Genomic DNA, 24037 nt, shown 5'->3' with positions numbered 1-24037 from the left:
CTGTGTGTACATGTGTACGTGCACTTGTATGTGTGTGCAGCAAGGGCAATTTTATGTTTCGGGCACGTGTGGTGGTCAAAGTTTTACTTCTGGTGTCATCTTCAATCTCTCTTCACTTTATTACTGAGGTATTTTCTCAAACCTAGAGCTAGAAGAGTCTCCTAATCTACCTGGCAAGCTTGTTCTGGTGACCCCATTTCTGCCTCCTGGGCACTGGGATCACAGGTGGGCAGTGATACCCACCAGCCACGAAATGGATGCTGGTTCTGAATTCTGGTCCTCATGTTTGTACGCCAAGTGCTTTAACCACTGAGCCACCTCCCTGGCCCCAACCAATCTATGTAAAGAGAAAAGTAAGTCAGGCACGTGTACACTCTGGTAGTTGCAGCCCTCAGGAAGTTGAGTCACAAGAATCAAAAGTTCCAGACCAATGCTGGAGAGATGGGTCGGTAGGTTAATGCACTTGCCTGTAAAGCCTAATGACATGGGTTCAATTCCCCAATACCCACATTAAAAAAATGCACAGAATGGTGCATACATCTGGTGCGTGTTTGCAGTGGCTAGAGGCCCTGCTGTGTCTCTTCTGTTTCTCTTCTTAACTCTACCTCTCTGCTTATAAATAAATAAAAATACATATTTTTTAAAGGAGGATCTCGCTGTAGCCCAGGCTGACCTAATTCATTACATGGGACCTGGATAATTGAATTGGGACCTTTTGGCTTTGCAGGCAAATGCCTTAATCACTAAGCCATCTCTCCAGCCCAGGATCTTGAACTTCTTTTTTAAAATATAATTTTTTAAATTCTTCTTTATTTATTTATTTGAGAAAGGGGGGGTGGTAGGAAGAGGCAGAGAGAAAGAGAATGGGCGTGCCAGGGCCTTCAGCCACTGTAAAGAAACTCCAGACGCATGCACAGCCTTGTGCATCTGGCTTACATGGGTCTTGGGGAATTGAACCTGGGTCCTTAGGCTTCACACGCAAACACCGTAGCCACTAAGCCATCCCTTCAGCCCAGGATCGTGAATTTCTGATCCCAGCTGCTGGGATTTAGAGGTGTGCACACAACACCACACCTAGCTTTTAATATTTATCTTCTGTTCATTTCCACGTTTGTTTGTTGAAACATGGTCTCACTTTCTAACCCAAGTTGGCATGGAACTTTAAACAAAAAAAATTATGCTTGGCATGGTGGAGCATGCTTTTAATCCCAGCACTCAGGAGGCAGAGGAAGGAGGATTGTTGTGAGTTTGAGGCCACCCCGAGACTCCATAGTGAATTTTAGGTCAGCCTGGGCTAGAGTGAAATCCTACCTCGAAAAAAAAATAATAATAAACAAATGAATAAAATCATTTAAAAAGAAAGAGGGGCCTGGATAGATGGCTTAATGGTTAAAGCACTTGCCTGAAAAGCCTAAGGACCCAAGTTCGATTCCCCAGGACCCACATAAAGCAGATGCACAAGGTGGCGCATGCATCTGGAGTTCATTTGCAGTGGCTGGGGGCCTTGGAGTGCCCATTTTCTCTTTCTGTCTTTCTTAAATAAATAAATATTTTTACAAAAGAGAAGGGAGGAAACGAGAAAAGGAAGGGAGAAAATTCTTATGCATTCTCTCCTTTGCAGAATCTGTTATGAAATCATCTAGTGTTTATATGTATCTCTACGTGTATATGTACGTATTTATGTCTGTCTACATAAGACGTAGAAGAAAGCTGAGGGGAACTATTATATTGAAGGGAATGGGAGACAATGGGCAAGAGATTATGACTGAGGGGCAAGTATGATCAAAGCAGGTTGAATATTGTACTAAAACCCATTACTGTGCACACTAAAAGAATTAATTGAAGCCGGGCGTGGTGGCTCACGCCTTTAATCCCAGCACTTGGGAGGCAGAGGTAGGGGAATCGCCATGAGTTCAAGGCCACTCTGAGACTACATAGTGAATTCCAGGTCAGCCTGGGCTAGAGTTGAGACCTTACCTAGAAAAACCAAAAATGAAAATTGATTGAAGGCTGGAGAGACGGCTCAGCGGTTAAGACACTTTCTTGCAAAACTTAATGACCTGGGTTTGGTTCCCCAGTACCCACATAAAGTCAGATACACAAAATGGCACAAGACCTGGAGTTTGTTTGCAGCAGTTAGACGCCCTGGCATGCCTATTCATTCTCGCTCTTATTCAATCTCTCTCTCTTTCTCTGCTTGCGGATAAAAAAAAAAAAAAAATGAGACAATATAAACAAAACAATAAGGCCCATATTTAAAGCCGTTTCTAATAATTAGGACTGAGGCTTTTCTTTTACAGCATATCAACATAAACTTACAATGAGAAAAAAATGGCTTTATCCATAGATCATTTTGACCCACTCAGGGGTGGTGAGACCTCCTGCCTGTGGATAACTAAACCTGGGAGTCTTTGCTGCAAACCTCAGCCTGCTGCTGGTCCTTTCAAGAAATTTCCACCCATCCTTCCTGTTTGGGGTGTATCTCAACAAGGAGCCCCACCTCCCCTGTTGCTTAGAGTTCCTTGTAACAAGGACAGAGATATGACCTCAGCTGAACTTGGAACCCCTAGACATCACACAAGCTCACCCTGCTGAAACAACAAAATGTGGACTTTTGGTACCTGCCAGGAAGTACTTTCTTGCACAAAGGCAGAACCCAGAAGCCAAAGTTTTCTGCCAGCCCCTTCCCAGCAATCCCCTTGGGGACCAGGCAGCTTTCTAGATCAAGTGACAGTGAGGCACCAATGGGGACAGCCCACACCCCCTCCATGCACCTGTCTCCTTTGGGCTGCAATTTCAAACTTCTTTTTTTGTTTGTTTGTTTTTTTGAGGTAGGGTCTCACTCTAGCCCAGGCTGACCTGGAATTCACTATGGAGTCTCAGGGTGGCCTCGAACTCACGGCGATCCTCCTAACTTTGCCTCCCAGGTGTTGGGCTTAAAGGCATGCGCCACCACCCCCCAGCTCAAACTTTAAAAAAAAAATATTTCTTTCTTTATTTATCTGATAGAGCAAGAAAAAGGAAGGGGACAAGGGGGGGAAATGGGCGCGTCAGGCCTCCAGCCACTGCAAAAGAACTCCAGACACATGAGCCCCCGTGCATCTGGCTTATGTGGGTCCTGGGGAATCAAACCTGGGTCCTTTGGCTTTGCAGGCAACGCCTTAACTGCTAAGCCATCCCTCCAGCCCTCAAACGTTTCTACTGTGGGAAGTTTCTGGCGTGGCCTTCTTCTAGGTACCAAGACCCTGGACAACTCCTCCGCTTGAAGTCCTCCTCCCTCTCTTGGGGACAATTTCCAAACTCAATCAACACTACACTATTCATCCTCCACAGATAATGCTTGTTGACCCAAGAGATGCAGGCTGTCCTAAGAGATGCGGGTGTATGAATAAGAGAAGGCCAACAGTCAGCCACAGTGTTGACCCTAGAAGCACGGTGGCCTGAACCTCTGAGGTTCATCAGTGATGGAAGTATATCCTAGAAGCATTGTTTAAGGTGACAGGATATGTAGAGGGAAGCAAAGTTGGGGTGCTGTCCTCATGGTACCTATTCCTTCCTGGGGGAGAGTTGGCGTGTTCTATGAAGGGAAGAGGAGGCTGGGGTGCGAGATTTGTATTGTCGTTGGGAGTGTGTCGGCATGTCAACAAGGGAAAACCGGGTGATGGCTTGGGTAGTGCGTGAGCAAGGTGGGGGGGGGGCAGGATGTCAAGTGTGCGACATCCCTGAACGACTGATGTCATGCACCCGGAGCATTCGTGCGCAGGGACAAGGTGCTCAAGGCTCGCTTCATGTTCTTAGAGAGACTGAGAGGAAGCCGGGCGTGGTGGCGCATGTCTTTCATCCCAGCACCCGGGAGGCAGAGGTAGGAGGGTCGCTGTGAGTTCGAGGCCACCCTGAGACTCCATAGTGAATTCCAGGTCAGCCTGGACTACAGCGAGACCTGACCTCGAAAAACAAATAAATGAAACAAAGAGAGAGAGAGAGGCTGAGAGAACAGGGTAGTGGGGCTGAGGGAATAGTTTAGCAGTAGAGCATTTGTCCAGTAGGTGTGAGGCACTGTATTCAACTCCTGAGCAGTCCAACAAAAGGGGGAAAGGAAAGGGTAGAGTCCCCTTGGGACAGCTCTCCCTTGTCAGCTTAGTGCTTTCAGTACTGCAGTTAGAAGTCAAGGCCTGAGCCTGGCATGGTGGCCTACGCCTTTAATCCCGGTACTTGAAAGGCCGAGGTAGGAGAATCGCCATGAGTATGGGGCCACACTGAGACTACATAGTGAATTCCAGATCATCCTGAACTACAGTGAGACCCTACCCCAAAAAACCAAAAAAAAAAAAAAAAAAAAAAAAAAGGCAAGGCCTTGCACAATCTAGGCTAGCATTCCTATGCTGAGCCACGCCCCCAGCCCCTAATTATGGATTCTAGACAAGTGTTCTACCGCTGAGTCATGGCGCCTGCCCCTCACTGTGGGTTCTAGACAAGTGCTCTACCTCTGAGCCACGCCCCCAGCCCCTCAGTGTGGACTCTAGACAAGTGCTCTACCTCTGAGCCACGCCCCCAGCCCCTCACTGTAGGTTCTAGACAAGTGCTCTACCTCTGAGCCATGCCCCCAGCCCCTCACTGTGGATTCTAGACAAGTGCTCTACCTCTGAGCCACGACCTCAGCCCCTCACTGTGGACTCTAGACAAGTGCTCTACCTCTGAGCCACGCCCCCAGACCCTCACTGTGGACTCCAGACAAGTGCTCTACCTCTGAGCCACACCCCCAGCCCCAAACTGTGGATTCTAGACAAGTGCTGTACCTCTGAGCCACGCCCCCAGACCCTCACTGTGGATTCTAGACAAGTGCTCTACCTCTGAGCCACGCCCCCAGACCCTCACTGTGGACTCTAGACAAGTGCTCCACCTCTGAGCCACGCCCCCAGCCCCTCACTGTGGACTCTAGACAAGTGCTCTACCTCTGAGCCACGCCCCCAGCCCCTCACTGTGGATCTAGACAAGTGCTCTACCACTGAACCACGCCCCCAGCCCCTTATTGTGGATCCTAGACAAGTGCTCTACCTCTGAGCCACGCCCCAGCCCCTCACTGTGGATTCTAGACAAGTGCTCTACCTCTGAGCCACGCCCCCAGCCCCTCACTGTGGACTCTAGACAAGTGCTCTACCTCTGAGCCACGCCCCCAGCCCCTCACTGTGGATTCTAGACAAGTGCTCTACCTCTGAGCCACGCCCCCAGCCCCTCACTGTGGACTCTAGACAAGTGCTCTACCTCTGAGCCACGCCCCCAGCCCCTCACTGTGGATTCTAGACAAGTGCTCTACCTCTGAGCCACGCCCCCAGCCCCTCACTGTGGATTCTAGACAAGTGCTCTACCTCTGAGCCACGCCCCCAGCCCCTCACTGTGGGTTCTAGACAAGTGCTCTACCTCTGAGCCACGTCCCCAGCCCCTCACTGTGGGTTCTAGACAAGTGCTCTACCTCTGAGCCACGCCCCCAGCCCCTCACTGTGGATCTAGACAAGTGCTCTACCTCTGAGCCACGCCCCCAGCCCCTCACTGTGGATCCTAGACAAGTGCTCTACCTCTGAGCCACGCCCCCAGCCCCTCACTGTGGATTCCAGACAAGTGCTCTACCTCTGAACCACGCCCCCAGCCCCTCACTGTGGTTCTAGACAAGTGCTCTACCTCTGAGCCACGCCCCCAGCCCCTCACTGTAGATTTTTAGCACTCTACCACTAAGCTGGATCCTCAAACCCTTTTTTTTTATTTGGAGACATGGTCTTTCCAATTTGCTTCAGAATGGCCTCAAACTTGCCAAGTAGTTCAGGCTGGCCTCCACATTAGGTGGTGATTTTGTTCTAAGTTTCTCCAAAGGATTTTTTTTTTCCCCTCATGGTAGGGTCTTACTGTAGCTCTGGCTGACCTGGAATTCACTATGTAGTCTCACGGTGGCCTCAAACTCTTGGCGATCCTTCCACTTCTCCCTCCCAAGTGCTGGGATTAATTAATTCATTAATTTGACAGTGACACAGAGAGAGAATGGGCGCGCCAGGACTTCCAGCCACTGCAAACGAATTCCAGACGCGTGCGCCCCCTTGTGCATCTGGCTAGCATTGCTCCTGGGGAATCGAGCCTCCAACTGGGGTCTTTAGGCTTCACAGGCAAGTGCCTAACCACTAAACAATCTCTCCAGCCCAAGTGCCTGGATTAAAGGCATATATTTCCCTCCAATCTTTTAGTGGGAGTCCTCCTCCTTTTAGTGTTGCCTCTTCCTCCCAATGGCAAGTAAGTCCCTGGAACCCAATCTGAACAGCCACTGCTGCCTCTGTTCTGTCTAGGAGCACACAGGAACGCGGGACTAGCTCTTAGGTGAATAATGGGATCTGGTCAGGCGTGGTGACGCACACGTTTAATCCCAGCACGCCGGAAGAAGAGGTAGGACGATCCTCATGGGTTCAACGCCGGCCTGAGACTCCGTAGTGAATTCCAGGTCAGCCTGGACTAGAGTGAGACCCTACCTCGAAAACCCAAAAGGAGTGGGATCTGTTCAGTCTGCCCTTCTGTTACTACTTGTGACACCCAACCAGAGCCCCTGCCCCTGTGAGCATGGGTGTGATTACTTGAACAGGGCATCTTCAGTGTGGGATGAGCACACACACACACACAGTTCATCCAGCCTCTCCAGGCCAAATCACTACCACTGTGCCTCTGCTCGGCTGAATGACGTTAGCTTAGGCAAGTTACCTAACCTCTTCTCAGTCTCTCATTGGTTTGATGGGTAACGGAATTGTAAGAATTACATGACCCACGTCAAACGGTTCCCATAATACTTCCAGGCACCATAAATGTTAGCCATGATTATAATTTATTAGTATTGTGATTACATCATAGGGTGTTGGGAGACTTATATGAAACTGCGTGAAAGGCGTTAAACAATAATGTCACTAGCTGTTATGGCATTATCACTGTGGGTATGACCATGGTACCATTTGGCAGCTGTGGATGCAGAAGCTCAGAAAAGAGAGGGTTCCTAGGTTCCGACAGCCACAAAAGTCCATCACTGAAAGAAGCTATCAATTTATTTTTATTTTTAATATTATTATTATTTTCTGAGGTAGGGTCTCACTCTAGCTCAGGTTGACCTGGAATTTACTATGGAGTCTCAGGGAGGCCTTGAACTCATGGCCATCCTCCTACCTCGGCCTCCCAAGTGCTGGGATTGAAGGTATGCGCCACCATGCCCAGTTTTGGAGCTATCAGTTAAAAACAAAACAAAACAAAACTTATTTATTTGAGAGAGACAAAGAGGCAGATAGAGTGAGAATGTGCACACCAGGGCCTCCTGCCATTGCAAATGAACTCCATCCACAGAACCACTTTGTGCATCTGGCTTCATGTGGGTAGTGGGGAATTGAACCTGGCGCTCTCAGGCTTTGCAAGCACTTTTTTTCACCACTGAGCCATCTCTCCAGCCCCAGGAGCTATCAATTTTGAGATCTAAGTCATGAACACTTGTCTTGCCCCTGAGTATTTCTATCAAGGAAGGACTGTCCCTTTGCATCTTCTAGCCTCAGTTTCCCCAAGGATACCCTGGAAGTGTATGTGTGTGTGGGATCTGCCGGAGATAGTCCCCATAGGAGAGACCTAATTTTGCCACGTCAGAAGGAGGTACGATTGGGCAGTCAAAGCCTCTGTACCCCAGAACCAAGCAGCCCGGGTGACAATAAATTCTGATGTCACCACTCAAGAGCCCTGTGACCTTGGACAAGCTGTTTCATTTTACTGAGCCTCAGTTTCCCTTGTCTGTAAAGCCAGACCTTAAGTCATCTCCCGGGGGACTGTATTGAGAAATTCATCCGTCTCAGAGCCCGTCTTGCTTGTAGTAAGTGTTACACGCAGTGGAGGCGACAGTCATTACACTAGCAGCCATTCACTGTAATATTGTGCAGCTGAGCCAAATCTAGAACACCTCATTCCCTTTAAGATGAAAGAGGGACCCCCTTCCCTGTCGCCCTGAGAGCTGAGCAGCCAAACTGGGCTCAGGGAACTCCTGGGTCCCCCTATCCTTGCCAGGACTGGGAATGGCCACAGGGCAGGAAGCAGGGAAGGAAGTCGGTGTGGACATTTTCATGTGTGTGCTGAGGGTGTGGGGGTGCAGGAAGACGGACAGGAAATTCTCTTCCACCCCTCCCCCAACTTCCCTTTCCTCCAATTTCTTTTGCACACCCTCAAAGGCCTCCAAAGGGGGCCTTAATTCCTGTCCCCACCTGCCTGGAGGTGAGGGGCCCTGAGGTGAGAGAAAGGAGGAGAGGGGCTTGGGTTTCTCCCAGGGGAGGTGTGGGAACCCGCCCCCGCCCCGATGCACACACTCAGCCCCAGGAGGGAAGGAAGAGTACACCCCACCAGCCATCTCTCTTCTAACCGGGGGGAAAAGACCAGAGAAAGAAGGGATTTGGGGCAAGATGATAGGGGCGGTGGAAAGGAGTTTGTTCTAGGGTCTCCCTCCTTGCAGGAGCCAGGTTCTGGGGACCCCCTCCACAAAGCCTGCCTGCTCCCTGCAAACAGGAGCACTTGGCCCCCTGGCTTAGCGTTGGGTTCTCTGCTATGTGCCTGTCACCCTGGTCACACACATGGAGGGGTTCTCGTGCCACCTACACACCTCTGTGGTATCTGACATTCAGTCACCTGACAAATTCACATGCACACACGTGTCCTCTGCTGTCACCCTCCCCCCAGAATCACTCCCCCAACTCTGGTGCGACACACCCAGCCACTCCACACACACCTCTCCTCGTTACACACACACACACAAATAATCCCTCTCCAAGATGTCATACGCAGACGTCCTCTGTCGCTCAGGACCCCGTCTTTCCCTTTTCTGGTTAACCTACCTTCTCGGGTTTCACCCACCAGCCCCTTGTCATAACCCCCACCTGCTTCTGTTACACACACCCCCCTAGATGTCACCGTTGCACACTTCCATGTGTCACACCCAGCCACACAGCCTCTCTGGAGTCACACCCACACCCTTTTCTTGTCACATCCCCTCAAGCAGCTTTTCCCAGCCCCACTCCACCCCGTTCATGCCTATGTCACACACGCTGAACCCCTTTCTCTCATCCTGGGTTTCTCAGGGCTCACAGCCAGAGCCAGCCCACTTGGCCTCTCCCACACGCCCCCTTTACTTGCCACACACACCTTCTCACTAATGTGTCACACTGGCACAGCCCTCCCCCCGCCCCCCCAGTGACAGGCACACACCTTTCCCTGTGACACGTCTCCCATGGAGGGGCTCCAACATGGAGCCCAGCCCCTCTGATCACACACACACACCCTACCCTGTCATATTCATGGCACCTAATGTCACATACCCAGGCCTTACTGGGTCCCACCACGGACACACAAACCTGTCCTAACCTCCCACCCAGCCTTTTCACGCCCACCCAGCCTGGCCCCACTCACGATCGCGCGCACGGTCCACACCTGCCTCCCTGGAGGAGACAACCCTCCCTTAGGACATCCCCAGGGAGGGACGCTGAGAAGCTCCGCCGTCCACAGGCCTGTCTCTTACTCCTTCCCCTCCCCCCACCGGGACAGCAAGCCAAGCGGAGGTGGGCCGGGGTGCAACACCCCTGCCCCAAAAGGGTCACATCACACACCCCTCAAGGACACACTGGCCCACAAGGGGTCCCATGCCCCCTTCCCTTACCCTTAGCGCTTCTTCCCCCCCAAACACAAGGACACTCACCACCCCCTCCCCCCCAGCCCCTCCGGTCGCAGACAAAGCTCTCAGCCCCCAGGGCCTCGGCGGCAGCGGCGGCGACAAGAGAAAGGGGTCTGTCCCCGGGTCCCCCCAGCTCCTCCCCATCCCTACAGCGCTTGCACCTGCCAGCCGGTGGAGGGGGGTGGGTGGGAGGAAGGGAGAGAGAGAGAGAGAGAGAGAGAGGGAGAAAGGCGAGCTCCCCCCATCCCGTGCGCGCGCCCCCCCACCCCCACCACCGCACACACACCCCATCGCACCCCACCCCACGCCACGCCGGGGAGTCCCGCGGCCCTTGAAAACTCACCTCCCGTGTTGCTACGCTTGTTGCAGACCACCTCGGGGGGCGTTTCGAGGGGTCTCTTGCGGGAATCCGGGGCCTCGGGCTCCATGGGGGGGGCCTGGGGCGGCGGCTGCTGCTGCTGCTGCTGCGGCGGCGGCGGCTGCGGCGGCTGCGGCGGCGGCGGCGGCGGCTGCTGTGGCGGCGGCGACGGCTGCTGGGGAGGCTGGGGATGCGGCGGCGGCGGCGGCGGCGGCGGGGGCGGCGGCGGCTGCGGGGCCGCGGAGGCCGTGAAGAGGCCGTGCACCGCGCCGGCGGCCATCATCCTCATGGTGGGGGGAGGGAGGGAGGGGGAGGGGAGGGGGAGGGGGCGGCGAGGGCTGGGGGAGGGAGGGAGGGGGCTGAGCGCTGACAGAGCCTGGAGCACGGATGGGAGGTGGCGGCGGCGGCGGAGGAGCAGGAGGAGGAGGAGGAGGAAGGGGGGGTGGTTCTCGATGGAGAAGTGAGGGATGAGTCTCTCTCTGTTTCTCTTTCTCTCTCTAAGATTCACCCAAGCTGGGGACTTGGTTGAAGCCACTGGGATGCGAGGGGAGAATGAGACCCCCTTTTTCCTCTCTTTCTCGGGGCTTCCCCCTTTCCCTCGCTCCCCTTCCCCGTCCCCCCTCGCCCCGGAGGAGCGGAGGGCTGAGCCCCCACCCCACCAAAGTCCTGCTCAGGGCGAGGGGAGGGTCCCGGAGAGATAGAAAGGGGAGGTTCGCCGCTAGCTAGTAAGGGCGGCCCGAGGGTGGCGGGCACGGGAGGCGGCGGAGACACGGCTGCCGGTGGCTGCTGGCCCGAGCATCTTCTTCTCCCGAGGCTCCCACCGCGGCCCGTGGCCCCGCCCACGCTCGCAAGGCCACGCCCATGCCGGGCAGAGCCACGCCCTCCGGCGCCCCCATTGGTCCGCCCTTGAAGCCTGGGCCGCGGTCCTCGGGGTTGGCCACGCCCCTCGCCGCGATGGAGCGCGGCCGGGACCCAAGTACCCCTCAGCGCAGGGGGGTGCAAGCCGTGGGGGTTCCTACACGCCTTCCTCCTTGGTTTGTTTTCTGAGGCAGGGTCTCACTCTAGCCCAGGCTGACCTGGAGTTCACTATGGAGTCTCAGGGTGGCCTCGAACTCGCTGCGATGCTCCTACCTTTGCCTCCCCAGTGCTGGGATTAAAGGCCAGTGCCCGGCTCATCCTTCACTTTTTAATTTTTGCCCTCTCGGACATGGTCTCATGTAGCCCAGGTTAGCCTGGAACTTACTATGTAAACTAGGCTAGCCTTGAACTTGTGGGTGACCCATTTCCCTCTGCCTCCTGGGTGTGGGGATTACATACAGTGAGCTGCCACCAGGCTGGGCTCTTTAACAAGCGTTTCCTGAATGCTTGCTATGTATTAGGACTGGTTCTAAGTCATTATTGCACTTGTCCCCAGAGTAAGCAATTACGTGAGATACTTTCATTGTCCTTATTTGACAGATTTGGACACTGAGAGCAGACAGGCATCAGTCGGGTGTGGTGGCTTACACCTGTCATCCTGACACTGCAGAGGCAGAGGCAGGAGGATTGCCGCGGGTTTGAGACCAGTTTAGACTACTTTGTGAATTCTAGGGTCGCCGGGCTACTGTGTGAGACCCAGTCTTCAAACAAACAGCAAACAACCAAAAAAGAAAGAAAGAAAGAAAGAAAAAAGGGGCTGGAGAGATGGCTCAGTGGTTTAGGCCCTTGCCTGCAAGCCTAATGACCTGGATTCAGTTCCTCACTAGCCATGTAAAGCTAGATACATGCAACTGGAGTTTATTTGCATAGGCCGGAGGTGGTGGAGTGCCCATTCTCTCCGTCTATCCTCTCTATCTCTCTCTATAATTGCAAATAAATAAGAATATTTTAAAGCAGAAGCAAAAGGATTGATGTGCAAAATAAGTGTCAGACGGGAGGGTCTTCTCCATTACATCGTCCATATAGGTCATGACTGAAGTCAGTGAGCGCCTAAGTTCCAACCGGAAGTAGTGGTCACAGGCATGGATGGTGTCTCTCAGTTCCAACAGCAGTACTTAGTAGGGAGACCCACCTACTCAGTGCCACACTGTCCTAGACCCAGGGGCACAACAGGGAGCAAACCGGCCCTTTGTCGACTAACTATTGCCATTCCAGTCATTCGTGAGGAAAAAGGAAAAAAAAAATTTTTTTTAATTTTCAGATGACAAGATAAGAGACCCAGAAAAGTGGAGTGTGACTTGTCCAAGGATATACAGAGGGGAAAATTGGGGTTTGAATGGAAGAGAAGCCTAATTTCAGAACCTGAAGGCTTCGGCAATAGAAGGCTCTTCCTTGGGATGACTCACGGACAGAATCCTATGTTCTAATATACATACACATTTTCTGCTCGCTGGATTCCTGGTCTCCAAGGAGTCCTTCCTTTTCGGTTTCACTTGGCCAGTGGCAGGATTAGCCTCGGAGGAGGCCTGGGCAGGGGCAACTGTGGCAGCAGGAGAGTGTGTGGCATGGGGGTCTGCTCATCTCCACCTGCTACCCCCTTGCTATATGCTCCCAGGTCGCTGGGATCCTGGAGGTAGCAGATGGCCTGGGGTGGATGAGGTGGCCGCCCATCTGTCCCCTCCCCCCCCATTGTCCCTAGAGCCAAGGGGGGGATGGGAAGGGGTTGTGGTCCACTGCAGTCTCTGGATCCTCCCCCTCCATCTTCCTGGAGGGAGCCGAGGAGCTGGTTGCCATGGAGACAGGAAAGAGGCAAGAGGGATGCAGAGAGATACTGAGGTTGGGCTGAGGTCCACACCTTTAGGGCCTTGGAGTCACATAGATTCACACCACACAGGTAACATATCCCAACATCCGTGGAGCTGTGTGTGAAGTTCCTCCCTCATGTAAAAAGCATCACACAGGAGCTGGGCGTGGTGGCGCATGACTTTAATCGAGGCACTCGGGAGGCAGAGGTAGGAGGATCGCTGTGAGTTCGAGGTCACCCTGAGACTACATAGTGAATATAGTGAATTCCAGGTCAGCCTAGAGAGTGAGACCTTAACTCTAAAAAACTAAATTAAATAAATCGCATAGGGCCAGCTGTGGATATACACGCTCAGGTTTCACCGTGATGTGGGAAGACTAACAGGAGATGACCCTCTGAGGCACACGTGCGGGAGCACACACGTACACTTACCTATAGTGCACACTCAGTGATGGGGAGTCAACGCTGTATTATAGGTTCTCACCCGCAAAAAGAAAAAAGAAGAAAGACGAATGCAATGTGATATCGAAGCACTCCAATCTAACACTCAAGTCCGTCCCAAGTTTGCACATTGAGACCCGCGGCTCCATGCTGGGTACCGCATACACTCCGAGAAGTGACACATCCGGGAAACGTGAACAACCTCCCTCTACATTACGCGTGCATGCCAGTGACCTGACACGTCTTACACGGATGTGTAACCTTGGCTTTCGGCTTGGACACAAACTGGTAACACACATTTAAATACGGGACCCACACAGTTGGAAGCACACAATGACCACCTCAAGAGCCAAATGCACAACACACAAGACTTGCGGTGTGCCACACAGCGCCCTTGTCATGCTTGCCCACCGGCTCCACCCAAGCCCGCCCGAATGCTCCCGTTTGGACGTGTGCACAACAGCCTGTTCGGTCACGCACTCACACTCACACACAAACACAAACCTCCTCTTAGATATTTTTAAACCAAGGCTAGTTCTGCTGTCATGGTAACCGCCCCAAACCCATCACCATAGCAACGCAACGTCAGCTTCCCAAGCACCAAATCCTGGGGGATTGCAGGGCCCCAATCACAGGCAGGTGGAGGGATCTGTACTGTCTTCCTTCATCTGTGGCCACCCCGGTGGCCTTCCTGGGTGGGACGCCCTAAGCTGGGCAGGGACCAGGACCAGTGGTGGGCAGGGACCAAGTAGGAGCAGTGCAGCCCCCACCTTTCCTCCCGTCCTATACAGGGCTCACCGGCACACTCTGTACTCCTAACGCTGAGCACAGGTCAGCCTGAACCTAGCCGCAGAACCTAGCCTGGGTTTGAACCTTGTCATTTACACACCACAGGACTTGGACACATCCTTATCTTCCCTGAGTCTTATGTCCCTCATTTGGGAAAACACTAGCATTCACACTGCCACACCTCAAAGGACTGCTGTGTCAAAAGGGGGTCAAAAGTCCAGGCGTGAGCCAGGCGTGGTGGTGCACGCCTTTAATCCCAGCACTCGGGAAGCAGAGGTAGGAGGATCACCATGAGTTCAAGGCCACCCTGAGATTACAGAGTTAATTCCAGGTCAGCCTGGACCAGAGTGAGACCCTACCTCGAAAAACAAAACAAAACAAACAAACAAACAAACAAACAAAAAAGTCTAGGCGTGTGTGAATTTTCCCTGAGAATGATGAGATGCCTCTTCTCTACAACAAAGTTGGGAGACCAAGGGCACCACTCCATACAATGTTGGGGTCAGGTGGCCATTTTCCTAAGAAATTTGCATGCATTCTAACTTAAGACGTAAGCATGGATTTATGGGTAGGTTCTTAATCTATATTGAAGAGAAGGAATGAGACCAGAGAGCTTTCCTCGTTAGACACTTTTTTCCTCGTCTTTAGGGTATTAGGAATTGAGCATAGGACCACTGAGCCACACCCCAAGCCATTCACTGTGGATTCTAGACAAGTTCTCTACCTCTGAGCCACACACCAAGCCCCTCACTGTGGATCCTGGACAAGTGCTCTACCTCTGAGCCACGCCCCCAGCCCCTCACTGTGGATCTAGACAAGTGCTCTACCTCTGAGCCACGCCCCCAGCCCCTCACTGTGGACTCTAGACAAGTGCTCTACCTCTGAGCCACGTCCCCAGCCCCTCACTGTGGATCCTAGACAAGTGCTCTACCTCTGAGCCACGCCCCCAGCCCCTCACTGTGGACTCTAGACAAGTGCTCTACCTCTGAGCCACGTCCCCAGCCCCTCACTGTGGATCCTAGACAAGTGCTCTACCTCTGAGCCACGCCCCCAGCCCCTCACTGTGGATCCTAGACAAGTGCTCTACCTCTGAGCCACGCCCCCAGCCCCTCACTGTGGATCTAGACAAGTGCTCTACCTCTGAGCCACGCCCCCAGCCCCTCACTGTGGACTCTAGACAAATGCTCTACCTCTGAGCCACGCCCCCAGCCCCTCACTGTGGACTCTAGACAAGTGCTCTACCTCTGAGCCACGCCCCCAGCCCCTCACTGTGGATCTAGACAAGTGCTCTACCTCTGAGCCACGCCCCCAGCCCCTCACTGTGGGTTCTAAACAAGTGCTCTACCTCTGAGCCTCGCCCCCAGCCCCTCACTGTGGATTCTAGACATGTGATCTCTCTGAGCCACGCCCCCAGCCCCTCACTGTGGATTCTAGACAAATGCTCCTCCTCTGAGCCACAGCCCCATCTTATTTTTTTTTTTTTTATTTGAGAGCAACAGACACAGAGAGAAAGACAGGTAGAGGGAGAGAGAGAGAATGGGCTCGCCAGGGCTTCCAGCCTCTGAAAACGAACTCCAGACGCATGCGCCCCCTTGTGCATCTGGCTAACGTGGGACCTGGGGAACCGAGCCTGGAACCAGGGTCCTTAGGCTTCACAGGCAAGCGCTTAACCGCTAAGCCATCTCTCCAGCCCCCCATCTTATTTTTTTGTTGTTTTATTTCTCTCAATTTTTATTAACATTTTCCATGATTATAAAAAATATCCCATGGTAATACCCTTCCATCCATTTTTCTGCAAATTTTATGACTTCATTTTTCTTTACTGCTGAGTAGAACTCCATTGTATAAATGTGCCACATCATCATTATCCACTCATCAGTTGAGGGACATCTAGGCTGGTTCCATTTCCCAGCTATTATAAATTGAGCAGCAATAAACATGGTTGAGCACATACTTCTTCTAAGGATATATGCTTAGGAGTGCTATAGCTGGGTCATATGGTAGATCAATCTTTAGCTGTTTTAGGAACTTCCACACTGATTTCCACAATGGCTGGACCAGGTTGCATTCCCACCAACAGTGTAGAAGGGTTCCTTTTTTTCCACATCCCTGCCAACGTTTATGATCATTTGTTTTCATGATGGTGGCCAATCTGACAGGAGATGGAATCTCAATGTAGTTTTAATCTGCATTTCCTTGATGACTAGTGACGTAGAACATTTTTTTAGATGCTTATATGCCATTCATATTTCTTCCTTTGAGAATGTTCTATTTAGCTCCAAAGCCCATTTTTTGATTGGCTTGTTTGATTCCGTATTAGTTAACTTTTTAAGTTCTTTGTATATCCTAGATATTAACCCTCTATCAGATATATAGCTGGCGAAGATTTTTTCCCATTCTGTAGGTTGCCTCTTTGCTTTATTCACACTGTCCTTTGCAGTGCAAAATCTTTCTAATTTCATGAGGTCCCAGTGATTAATCTGTGGTTTTATTGCCTGAGAAATTGGGATTGTATTCAGAAAGTCTTTGCCAAGACCAATATGTTGAAGGGCTTCCCCTACTTTTTCCTCTAGCAGTTTTAGAGTTTCCGGTCTGATGTTAAGGTCTTTAATCCATTTTCAATTAATTCTTGTGCGTGGAGAGATAGAAGGATCTATTTTCATCCTTCTACAAATACATATCCAGTTTTCCCAACACCATTTGCTGAAGAGGCTGTCTTTTCTCCAATGAGTATTTTTGGCATTTTTATCGAATATCAGGTGGCTATAGCTTCCTGTACTTACATCTGGTTCCTCTATTCTGTTCCATTGATCTACATGTCTGCTTTTGTGCCGATACCACACTGTTTTTGTTACTATGGCTCTGTAGTATAGGTTAAAATCAGGTACGGTGTTACCACGAGCCTTATTTTTGTTGCTCAGTATTTTTTAGATATTTGAGTTTTTTTGTGATTCCAAATGAATTTTTGGATTATTTTTTCTATTTTCATGAAGAATGCCATTGAAATTTTGATGGGGGTTGCATTAAATGTGTAGATTGCTCTTGGTAAGATTGCCATTTTCACAATATTGATTCTTCCAGTCCAGGAACAAGGGATGTTTTTCCACTTCCTAGTGTCTTCTGCAATTTCTCTCTTGAGTGTTTTAAAGTTCTCATTGTAGAGATTCTTTATTTCCTTGGTTAGGTTTATTCCAAGGTACTTTATTATTTTTTTGATGCAATTGTGAATGGGAGTGATTCTCTGATTTCATCCTCTGTGTGTTTGTTGTTAGCGTATATGAAGGCTCCTGATTTATGTGTATTTATTTTGTATCCTGCTATGTGGCTGTAGGTTTTGATCAGCGCTAACAGTTTGGTAGTAGAGTCTTTAGGGTCCTTTACATATAGAATCATGTCATCTGCAAATAATGATAACTTGATTTCTTCCTTTCCAATTTGTATCTCTTTTATGTGTGTCTCTTGCCTTATTGCTATGGCTAAGACTTCCAGAACTATATTAAATAAAAGTGGGGACAGTGGACACCCTTGTCTTGTTCCTGATTTTAGTTGAAAAGCTTCCAGTTTTTCCCCACTTAGTAATATGTTGGTTGTAGCTTGTCATAAATAGCCTTTATTATATTGAGATATGTTCCTTCTATTCCCAGTCTCTGTAGGACTTTTATCATGAAAGGATGTTGGATTTTGTCAAATGCTTTCTTTGTGTCTAATGAGATGATCATGTGATTTTTGTCATTCAATCCATTTATATGATGTATTACATTTATAGATTTGCATATATTGAACCATCCTGTATCTCTGGGATAAAGCCTATTTGGTCAGGGTGAATTATCTTTCTGATATATTCTTGTATTCTGTTTGCTGAGAATTTTTGCATTTATGTTCATGAGGGAGATTGGTCTGTAATTTTCTTTTTTTGTTCTATCTTTATCTGGTTTTGGTATCAGGGTGATGCTGGCTTCATAGAAAAAGTCTGGTAGAATTCCTTCTTTTTCTATTTCATGGAAAACCTTAAGAAGCAATGGTGTTAGCTCTTCCTTGAAGGCCTCGTAAAATTCAGCAGTGAGTCCATCTGGGCCTGGGCTTTTTTTAGTTGGGAGATTTTTGATAACTGTTCGGATCTCCATGCTCTTATTTGAGAAAGAAAGAGGCAGATAGAGAGAGAGTAGGTGTGCCAAGGCCTCCAGCCACTACAAATGAACTCCAGACACATGCACCACCTTGTGTATCTGCCTTATGTGGGTCCTGGGGAATCGAACCTGGGTTCTTTGGCTTTGCAGGCAAGTTCCTTAACTGCTAAGCAATCTCTCCAGCCCTCTCTGGTGGATTCTAGACAAATGCTGTACCACTGAGCAATGCCCACATCTCCTCCCTGGCTGATTCTGAGAGTGCTCTACCACTAAGTTACATCCTCAGCTCACTTTTTACGTTTTATCTGGAGATAGGGTCTCGCTCTAGCCCATGCTGACCTAGAATTCACTATGTAATCTCAGGCTGGCTTCGAACTCACAGAGGTTCCTCCTACATTGGCCTCCTGAGTACTGGGATAAAGGTGTGCAACACCACCCCAGACATGGAAGCAGATTCACATTTAGTTGCTCAGAAATAATAAAATCAAATAAAATGGCCAGGTGTGGTGGCACATGCCTTTAATCCCAGCACTCAGGAGGCAGAGTTAGGAGGATCACCATGAGTTTGAGGCCCCCCTAGACTACATAGTGAATTCCAGGTCATCCTGAGGTAGAGTGAGGCCCTACCTCGAAAAACAAACAAACAAAAAGAAAGAATTACATCTTGTTCCAATATTTGATGCTGTAGAATGTAGAACATTTTTAGCATTTTTCACAGAACTCTGATATTTTTATTTATAATCAGTAATTCTGGGAATACTGCTGTGCATTATTAATACACTGTACAAAATGACAGAAGTAGGTATCCAGCCATATCAGAAATTGTTGGAAAGCTGGGCATGGTGGCGCACGCCTTCAATCCTAGCACTCAGAAGGCAGAGGTAGGAAGATTGATGTGAGTTCGAGGTCAGCCTGAGACTAAATAGTGAATTCTAGATCAACCTGGGCTAGAGTGAGACCCTACTTAAAAAAAAGAAACCCAGAAATTATTGGAAATTTTGTCCTAGTCTCAAAGTATAATGTATTTACCTTTTTAAAAATATAGGGGCTGGAGAGATGGCTTAGTGGTTAAGGCATTTGCCTGCAAAGCCAAAGGACCTTGGTTCAATTCTCCAGGACCCATGTAAGCCAGATGCACAAGGTGGCGCAGGCATCTGGAGTTCGTTTGCAGTGGCTGGAGGCTCTGGAGTGCCCATTATCTCCCTCTCTCTCTCTCTCTGTCTGCCTCTTTCCCTCCCTCACTCTCTCAAGTAAATAAATAAAATTAAAAAACTATAATATATATATATACATGTATATATATGTATTTATATTCATATTTATATTTATAAGAAGAATGAGGCAGAGAGACAGAGAATGGACACACCAAGGACTCTAGCCACTGCAATGAATTCCAGATGTTTGCACCATTTTGTGCATCTGGCTTTATGTGGATACTGGAAAATTAGACCTGGCCCATCCAGCTCTGCAAGCATGCACCTTTAACCACTGGGCCTTCACCCATTAGCTTTTAAAATATATTTTATTTGACAGAATGAGGCAGAGAGAGAGAATGGGTGCTCCAGGGCCTCCAGCCGCTGCAAACAAACTCCAGACATATATGCCACTTTGTGCATCTGGCTTACATGGGTCCTGAGGAATTGAACCTGGGTCCTTTGGCTTTGTAGGCAGGTGCCTTATGCCATCCTCCCAGCCCTAACTTAAAAAAAAATTTTATTTAATTAATTTATTTATTTGAGAGAGAGAGAGAGAGAGAGAGAGAGAGAGAGACAGACAGACATATATAGAGAAAATGGGCACTCTAGGGCCTCTAGCCACTGCAAACGAATTCCAGATGCATGTGCCACCTTGTGCATCTGACTTACATAGGTCCTAGAGAATTGAACCTAGGTCTTTTGGCTTTGGAGGCAAGCCCTGTAACAGCCAAGCCATCTCCACAGCCCAACTTTTTTTTTTTTTTTTTTTGTAACATAGCCTAGCAACTCAAACAGCTCTTTTCAAGATTTGGGTTTTTTGGCTGGGTGTGGGGCCCATGCCTTTAATCCCAGCACTTGGGAGGCAGAGGTAGGAGGATTGCTGTGAATCTGAGGCCACCCTGAGACTACACAGTCAATTCCAAGTCAGCCTGGGCCAGAGTGAGACCCTACCTCAAAACCATCCCCCCCCCAAATTTTTTTTTTAACATTTATTTTTATTTATCTGAAAGTGGCTGAGATAGAAAGAAGCAGATAGAGAACGAACATGCCAGGGCCTCCAGCTGCTGGACATGAACTCCAGATGCATGTGCCTCCTTGTGCATCTGGTTTACATGGCTCCTAGGGAACCAAACTTGGGCCCTTTGGTTTTGCAGGCCTTAAACGCTATGCCATCTCTCCAGCCCTGTTTTGTTTTGGAGATAGGGTCGCATGTATCCCACTGACCTCAAATTCCCTATGTAACCGAGGCTGGTCTTGAAGTCCCGATTCGCCTCCCTCCACCTCCCAAATGCTGAGCTCACAGGAGTGGGCCGTGGCCTCTGGCTTGGCTGGCTACAGTGTAAATGGGGCCGGCAGAGAAGGCCTAGCTAAGGAGTTGAGCAGAGATCTGAAGAAAATGAGCTGGGCATGGTAGCACACGCCTTTAATGCCAGCAGAGGTAGGAGGATCACTGTGAGTTCGAGGCCACCCTGAGACTGACTACATAGTGAATTCAGGTCAGCCTGGGCTAGAGCAGAGACCCTACCTCGGGAGGTTGGGGGGGGGGGGGGCGGGGGAACAGCTGGGCGTGGTGGAGCACGCCTTTAATCCCAGCACTAGGGAGGCAGAAGTAGGAGGTTCGCTGTGAATTCGAGGCCACCCTGAGACTACATAGTGAATTCCAGGTCAGCCTGGGCCACAGTGAGTCCCTACCTTGAAAAACCAAGTAAGTAATAATAAGTAAAACTGAGAACATGTGCCATGTGGGTCTCTGAGGGTAGGGGGTCCCAGGAAGAGGAAAGAGCAGGTACAAAGGCCCAGAGGCAGGAACACACCTGAGGCAAAGGAAGGGGCCTGGGAAACTTGGAGGAGCATAAGGGAGTGGAGGGAGGAGAGCTGAGGCCAGAGAGGCAGGGAACAGAGTGTTATAGGCCTTGTGAGCCACTGGATGGACTTACATTTGGCTCTGAGTTAAGTGGGACATACAAGAAGCGTGTGAACTCGGGTAGATAGGAAAGCGAGGAGCAAGAAGGGTCCAGCGAGATGGCAACGGGCCATCAAAGTGGGAGGTGTCAGGAGACCAGTGGCTGTACAAGTGTGGAGGTGCATGGGAGGCTCTCTTTGTCCCTGTGATGTTAGGCAAGCCATGTTACCCCTCTAATTGCCTCAATTTACTCATCCTACGAATGAGGGTGTCTGTGAAAGCACCTGATTCCAAAGGTGCCTCCGTGGTTGGAGAATGACTGTGTGTGACCACTGTTGACCACAGTGGGTGACCACACAGACCACGAGTCATGGCCATGCCCTCCAGGTTTTGGATCAGGACTCTTTTTTTGGGGGGCGGAGGTTTTGAGGTAGGGTCTCTTTCTAGTCCAGGCTGACCTGAAATTCATTATGTAGTCTCAGGGTGGCTTTTAACTCACAGTGATCCTTCTACCTCTGCCTCCCAAATTCTGGGATTAAAGGTGTGTGCCATCACACCTGGCTAGGATTCTTTTTAAATAATATATATTTATTTTAGCCAGGCATGGTAGCACATGCTTTTAATCCCAGAACTTGGGAGGGGAGGCAGAGGTAGGAGCAGAGCCGTGCATTCAAGGCCAGCCTGAGACGATATAGTGAATTTCAGGTCAGCCTGGGCTACAGTGAGGACCTACCTCGAAACAAACAAAAATTTTTTAGGGCTGCAGAGGTGGCTTAGCAGTTAAGTCTTTGCCTATGAAGCCTAAGAACCCCGGTTAGAAGCTCGATTCCCCAGGACTGACGTAAACCAGATGCATAAGGTGGCTCATGCATCTGGAGTTCATTTGCAGTGGCTGGAGGCCCTGGCATGTCTATACTTTCTCTCTCTCTCTCTTTCTGTATCTCTCTACTTGCAAATAAATAAATACTTTTTTAATAAAAAATAAGGCTGGAGGAATGGCTTAGTGGATAAGGCACATACCTGCAAAACCAAAGGACCCAGGTTCAACTCCCCAGGACCCATGTAAGCCAGATACACAAAGTGGTGCATGCGTCTGGAGTTCATTTGCAGTGGCTAAAGGCTCTGGAGCATCCATTATCTCTCTCTGTCTATCTATCATCTATCTATCTATCTTTTTCTCTCTGTATCTCAAATAAATAAATAAAATAAAAATTTATTTAAAAAATGTAAAAAAAATACTTTATTTGCCTGGCGTGGTGATGCACATCTTTAATCCCAGCATTTGGGAGGCAGAAGTAGGAGGATTGCCATGAGTTTGAGGTCATCATGAGACTACATAGTGAATTCCAGGTCAGCCTAGATTAGAGCAAGTATTTACCATAAAAACACACACAGATACAAAATTATTTACTTATTCACACAGAAAAAGAGAGAGAGAGAGAGAGAGAATGAATGAATGAATGAACACGGGCATGCCAAGACCTCCAGGCTCTGCAAGCAAACTCCAGATGCACATGCCATTTTGTGCATCTGGCTTTGTATAGATAGTGGGGAATTGAACCCTGGTCATTAGGTTTTGCAGGCAAGTGCCTTAACCTCTAAACCGCCTCTTCCACCCCAGGACTCTGTGTTCTATCCATGGGTGCAAGGATGGACTGGGAAGGGCAGAGGAGACAAGATTTTGCCTGCAGGCTAACTTGATGCTCAATAGAGCCTGTAGCTGGCTGAGTGAGGTTTGTGTTTGTTTGAGACAAAGTTTCACTCTGTAGCCCTTAAACTCACGGTCTCATGAATGCTAGGGAAGTGCTTTACCAGAAAACTTACATCTCCAACCTCCTAGCTTGCCCATTTTCTTTCTTTTTTCTCTGTCTTCCCCTTCTTCCTTCCCTCTCTCTCCCTCTCTTGTTTTTGGAGGTATGGTTTCCCTCTAGCCCAGGCTGACCTGGAATTCACTATGGAGTCTCAGGGTGGCCTTGAACTCACGGCGATCCTCCTACCTCTACCTTCCGAGTGCTGGGATTAAAGGCGTGCACCACCACACCTGGCTCCCTCCTTTTTTAAAAAAGTGTATATATATATATATATATGTATGTATGTATGTATGTATGTATGTATGTATGTATGTATGTATGTATATGTATTTGAGAGAGAGAGAGAGGGCGGGAGAGGCAGACAGAAAGAATGAGTATGCCTGGGCCTCAAGCCACTACAAACTCCAGATGCATGTGACCCATTGTGCATCTGGCTGATGTGGGTCCTAGGGAATCGAACCCGGGTCCTTAGGCTTTACAGGCAAATGCCTTAACCTCTAAGCTATTTCTCCAGCCCCTTAAAAGTGTGTATTTGTGTTTATGTGTGTATTTGGTCATTAATGTATGCGTGCATGTGTGGAAGCCTTGGGTGTCAGGAACACCAACTCCTTTTATTTATTTTTATTGACAGCTTCCATGCTTAGGGACAATAAACTATGTTAATTTCCTCCCCTCCCCCACTTTCCCTTTACAAATCCACACTCCATCATATCTACTCCCTCTTTCCGTTAGTCTTTTATTTTGATGTCATTGTCTTTTTCTCCTTAATATGAGGGTCTTGGGAAGGCAGTGCTAGGTGCTGCAAGGTCATGGATATCCAAACCAGTTTCTGTCTGGGATATTGCATTGTAATCAGTCCTATCCTTCCTCTGGCTTTTACATTCTTTTTTTTTTTTAATTTTTTTGTTCATTTTTATTTATTTCTTTGAGAGTGACAGAGAGAGAGAGAGAGAGAGAGAGAGAGAGAGAGAGAGA

At 49.5% G+C, this 24037-nt stretch overlaps 1 protein-coding gene across 1 annotated transcript in view; it reads right to left on the bottom strand.

Annotated features, from left to right (window-relative positions):
* The window catches only part of Nova2 (NOVA alternative splicing regulator 2), a 49985-nt gene extending 39790 nt beyond the window's left edge, over nt 1–10195 (bottom strand). The window contains exon 1 of the mRNA XM_045133552.1: nt 10059–10195. Coding sequence (XP_044989487.1) covers nt 10059–10143 — 85 coding nt within the window. The 5' untranslated portion in view covers nt 10144–10195. The remainder of the gene's footprint in view (nt 1–10058) is intronic.
* Between the last annotated feature and the right edge of the window lie 13842 nt (nt 10196–24037).

This window comes from Jaculus jaculus, chromosome 14 (genome assembly GCF_020740685.1).
Source record: "Jaculus jaculus isolate mJacJac1 chromosome 14, mJacJac1.mat.Y.cur, whole genome shotgun sequence".
Classification (NCBI taxonomy): Eukaryota; Metazoa; Chordata; class Mammalia; order Rodentia; family Dipodidae; genus Jaculus; species Jaculus jaculus.
Note: the sequence above shows the minus strand (reverse complement) of the source record. Positions and strands in the feature narration are given on the sequence as shown.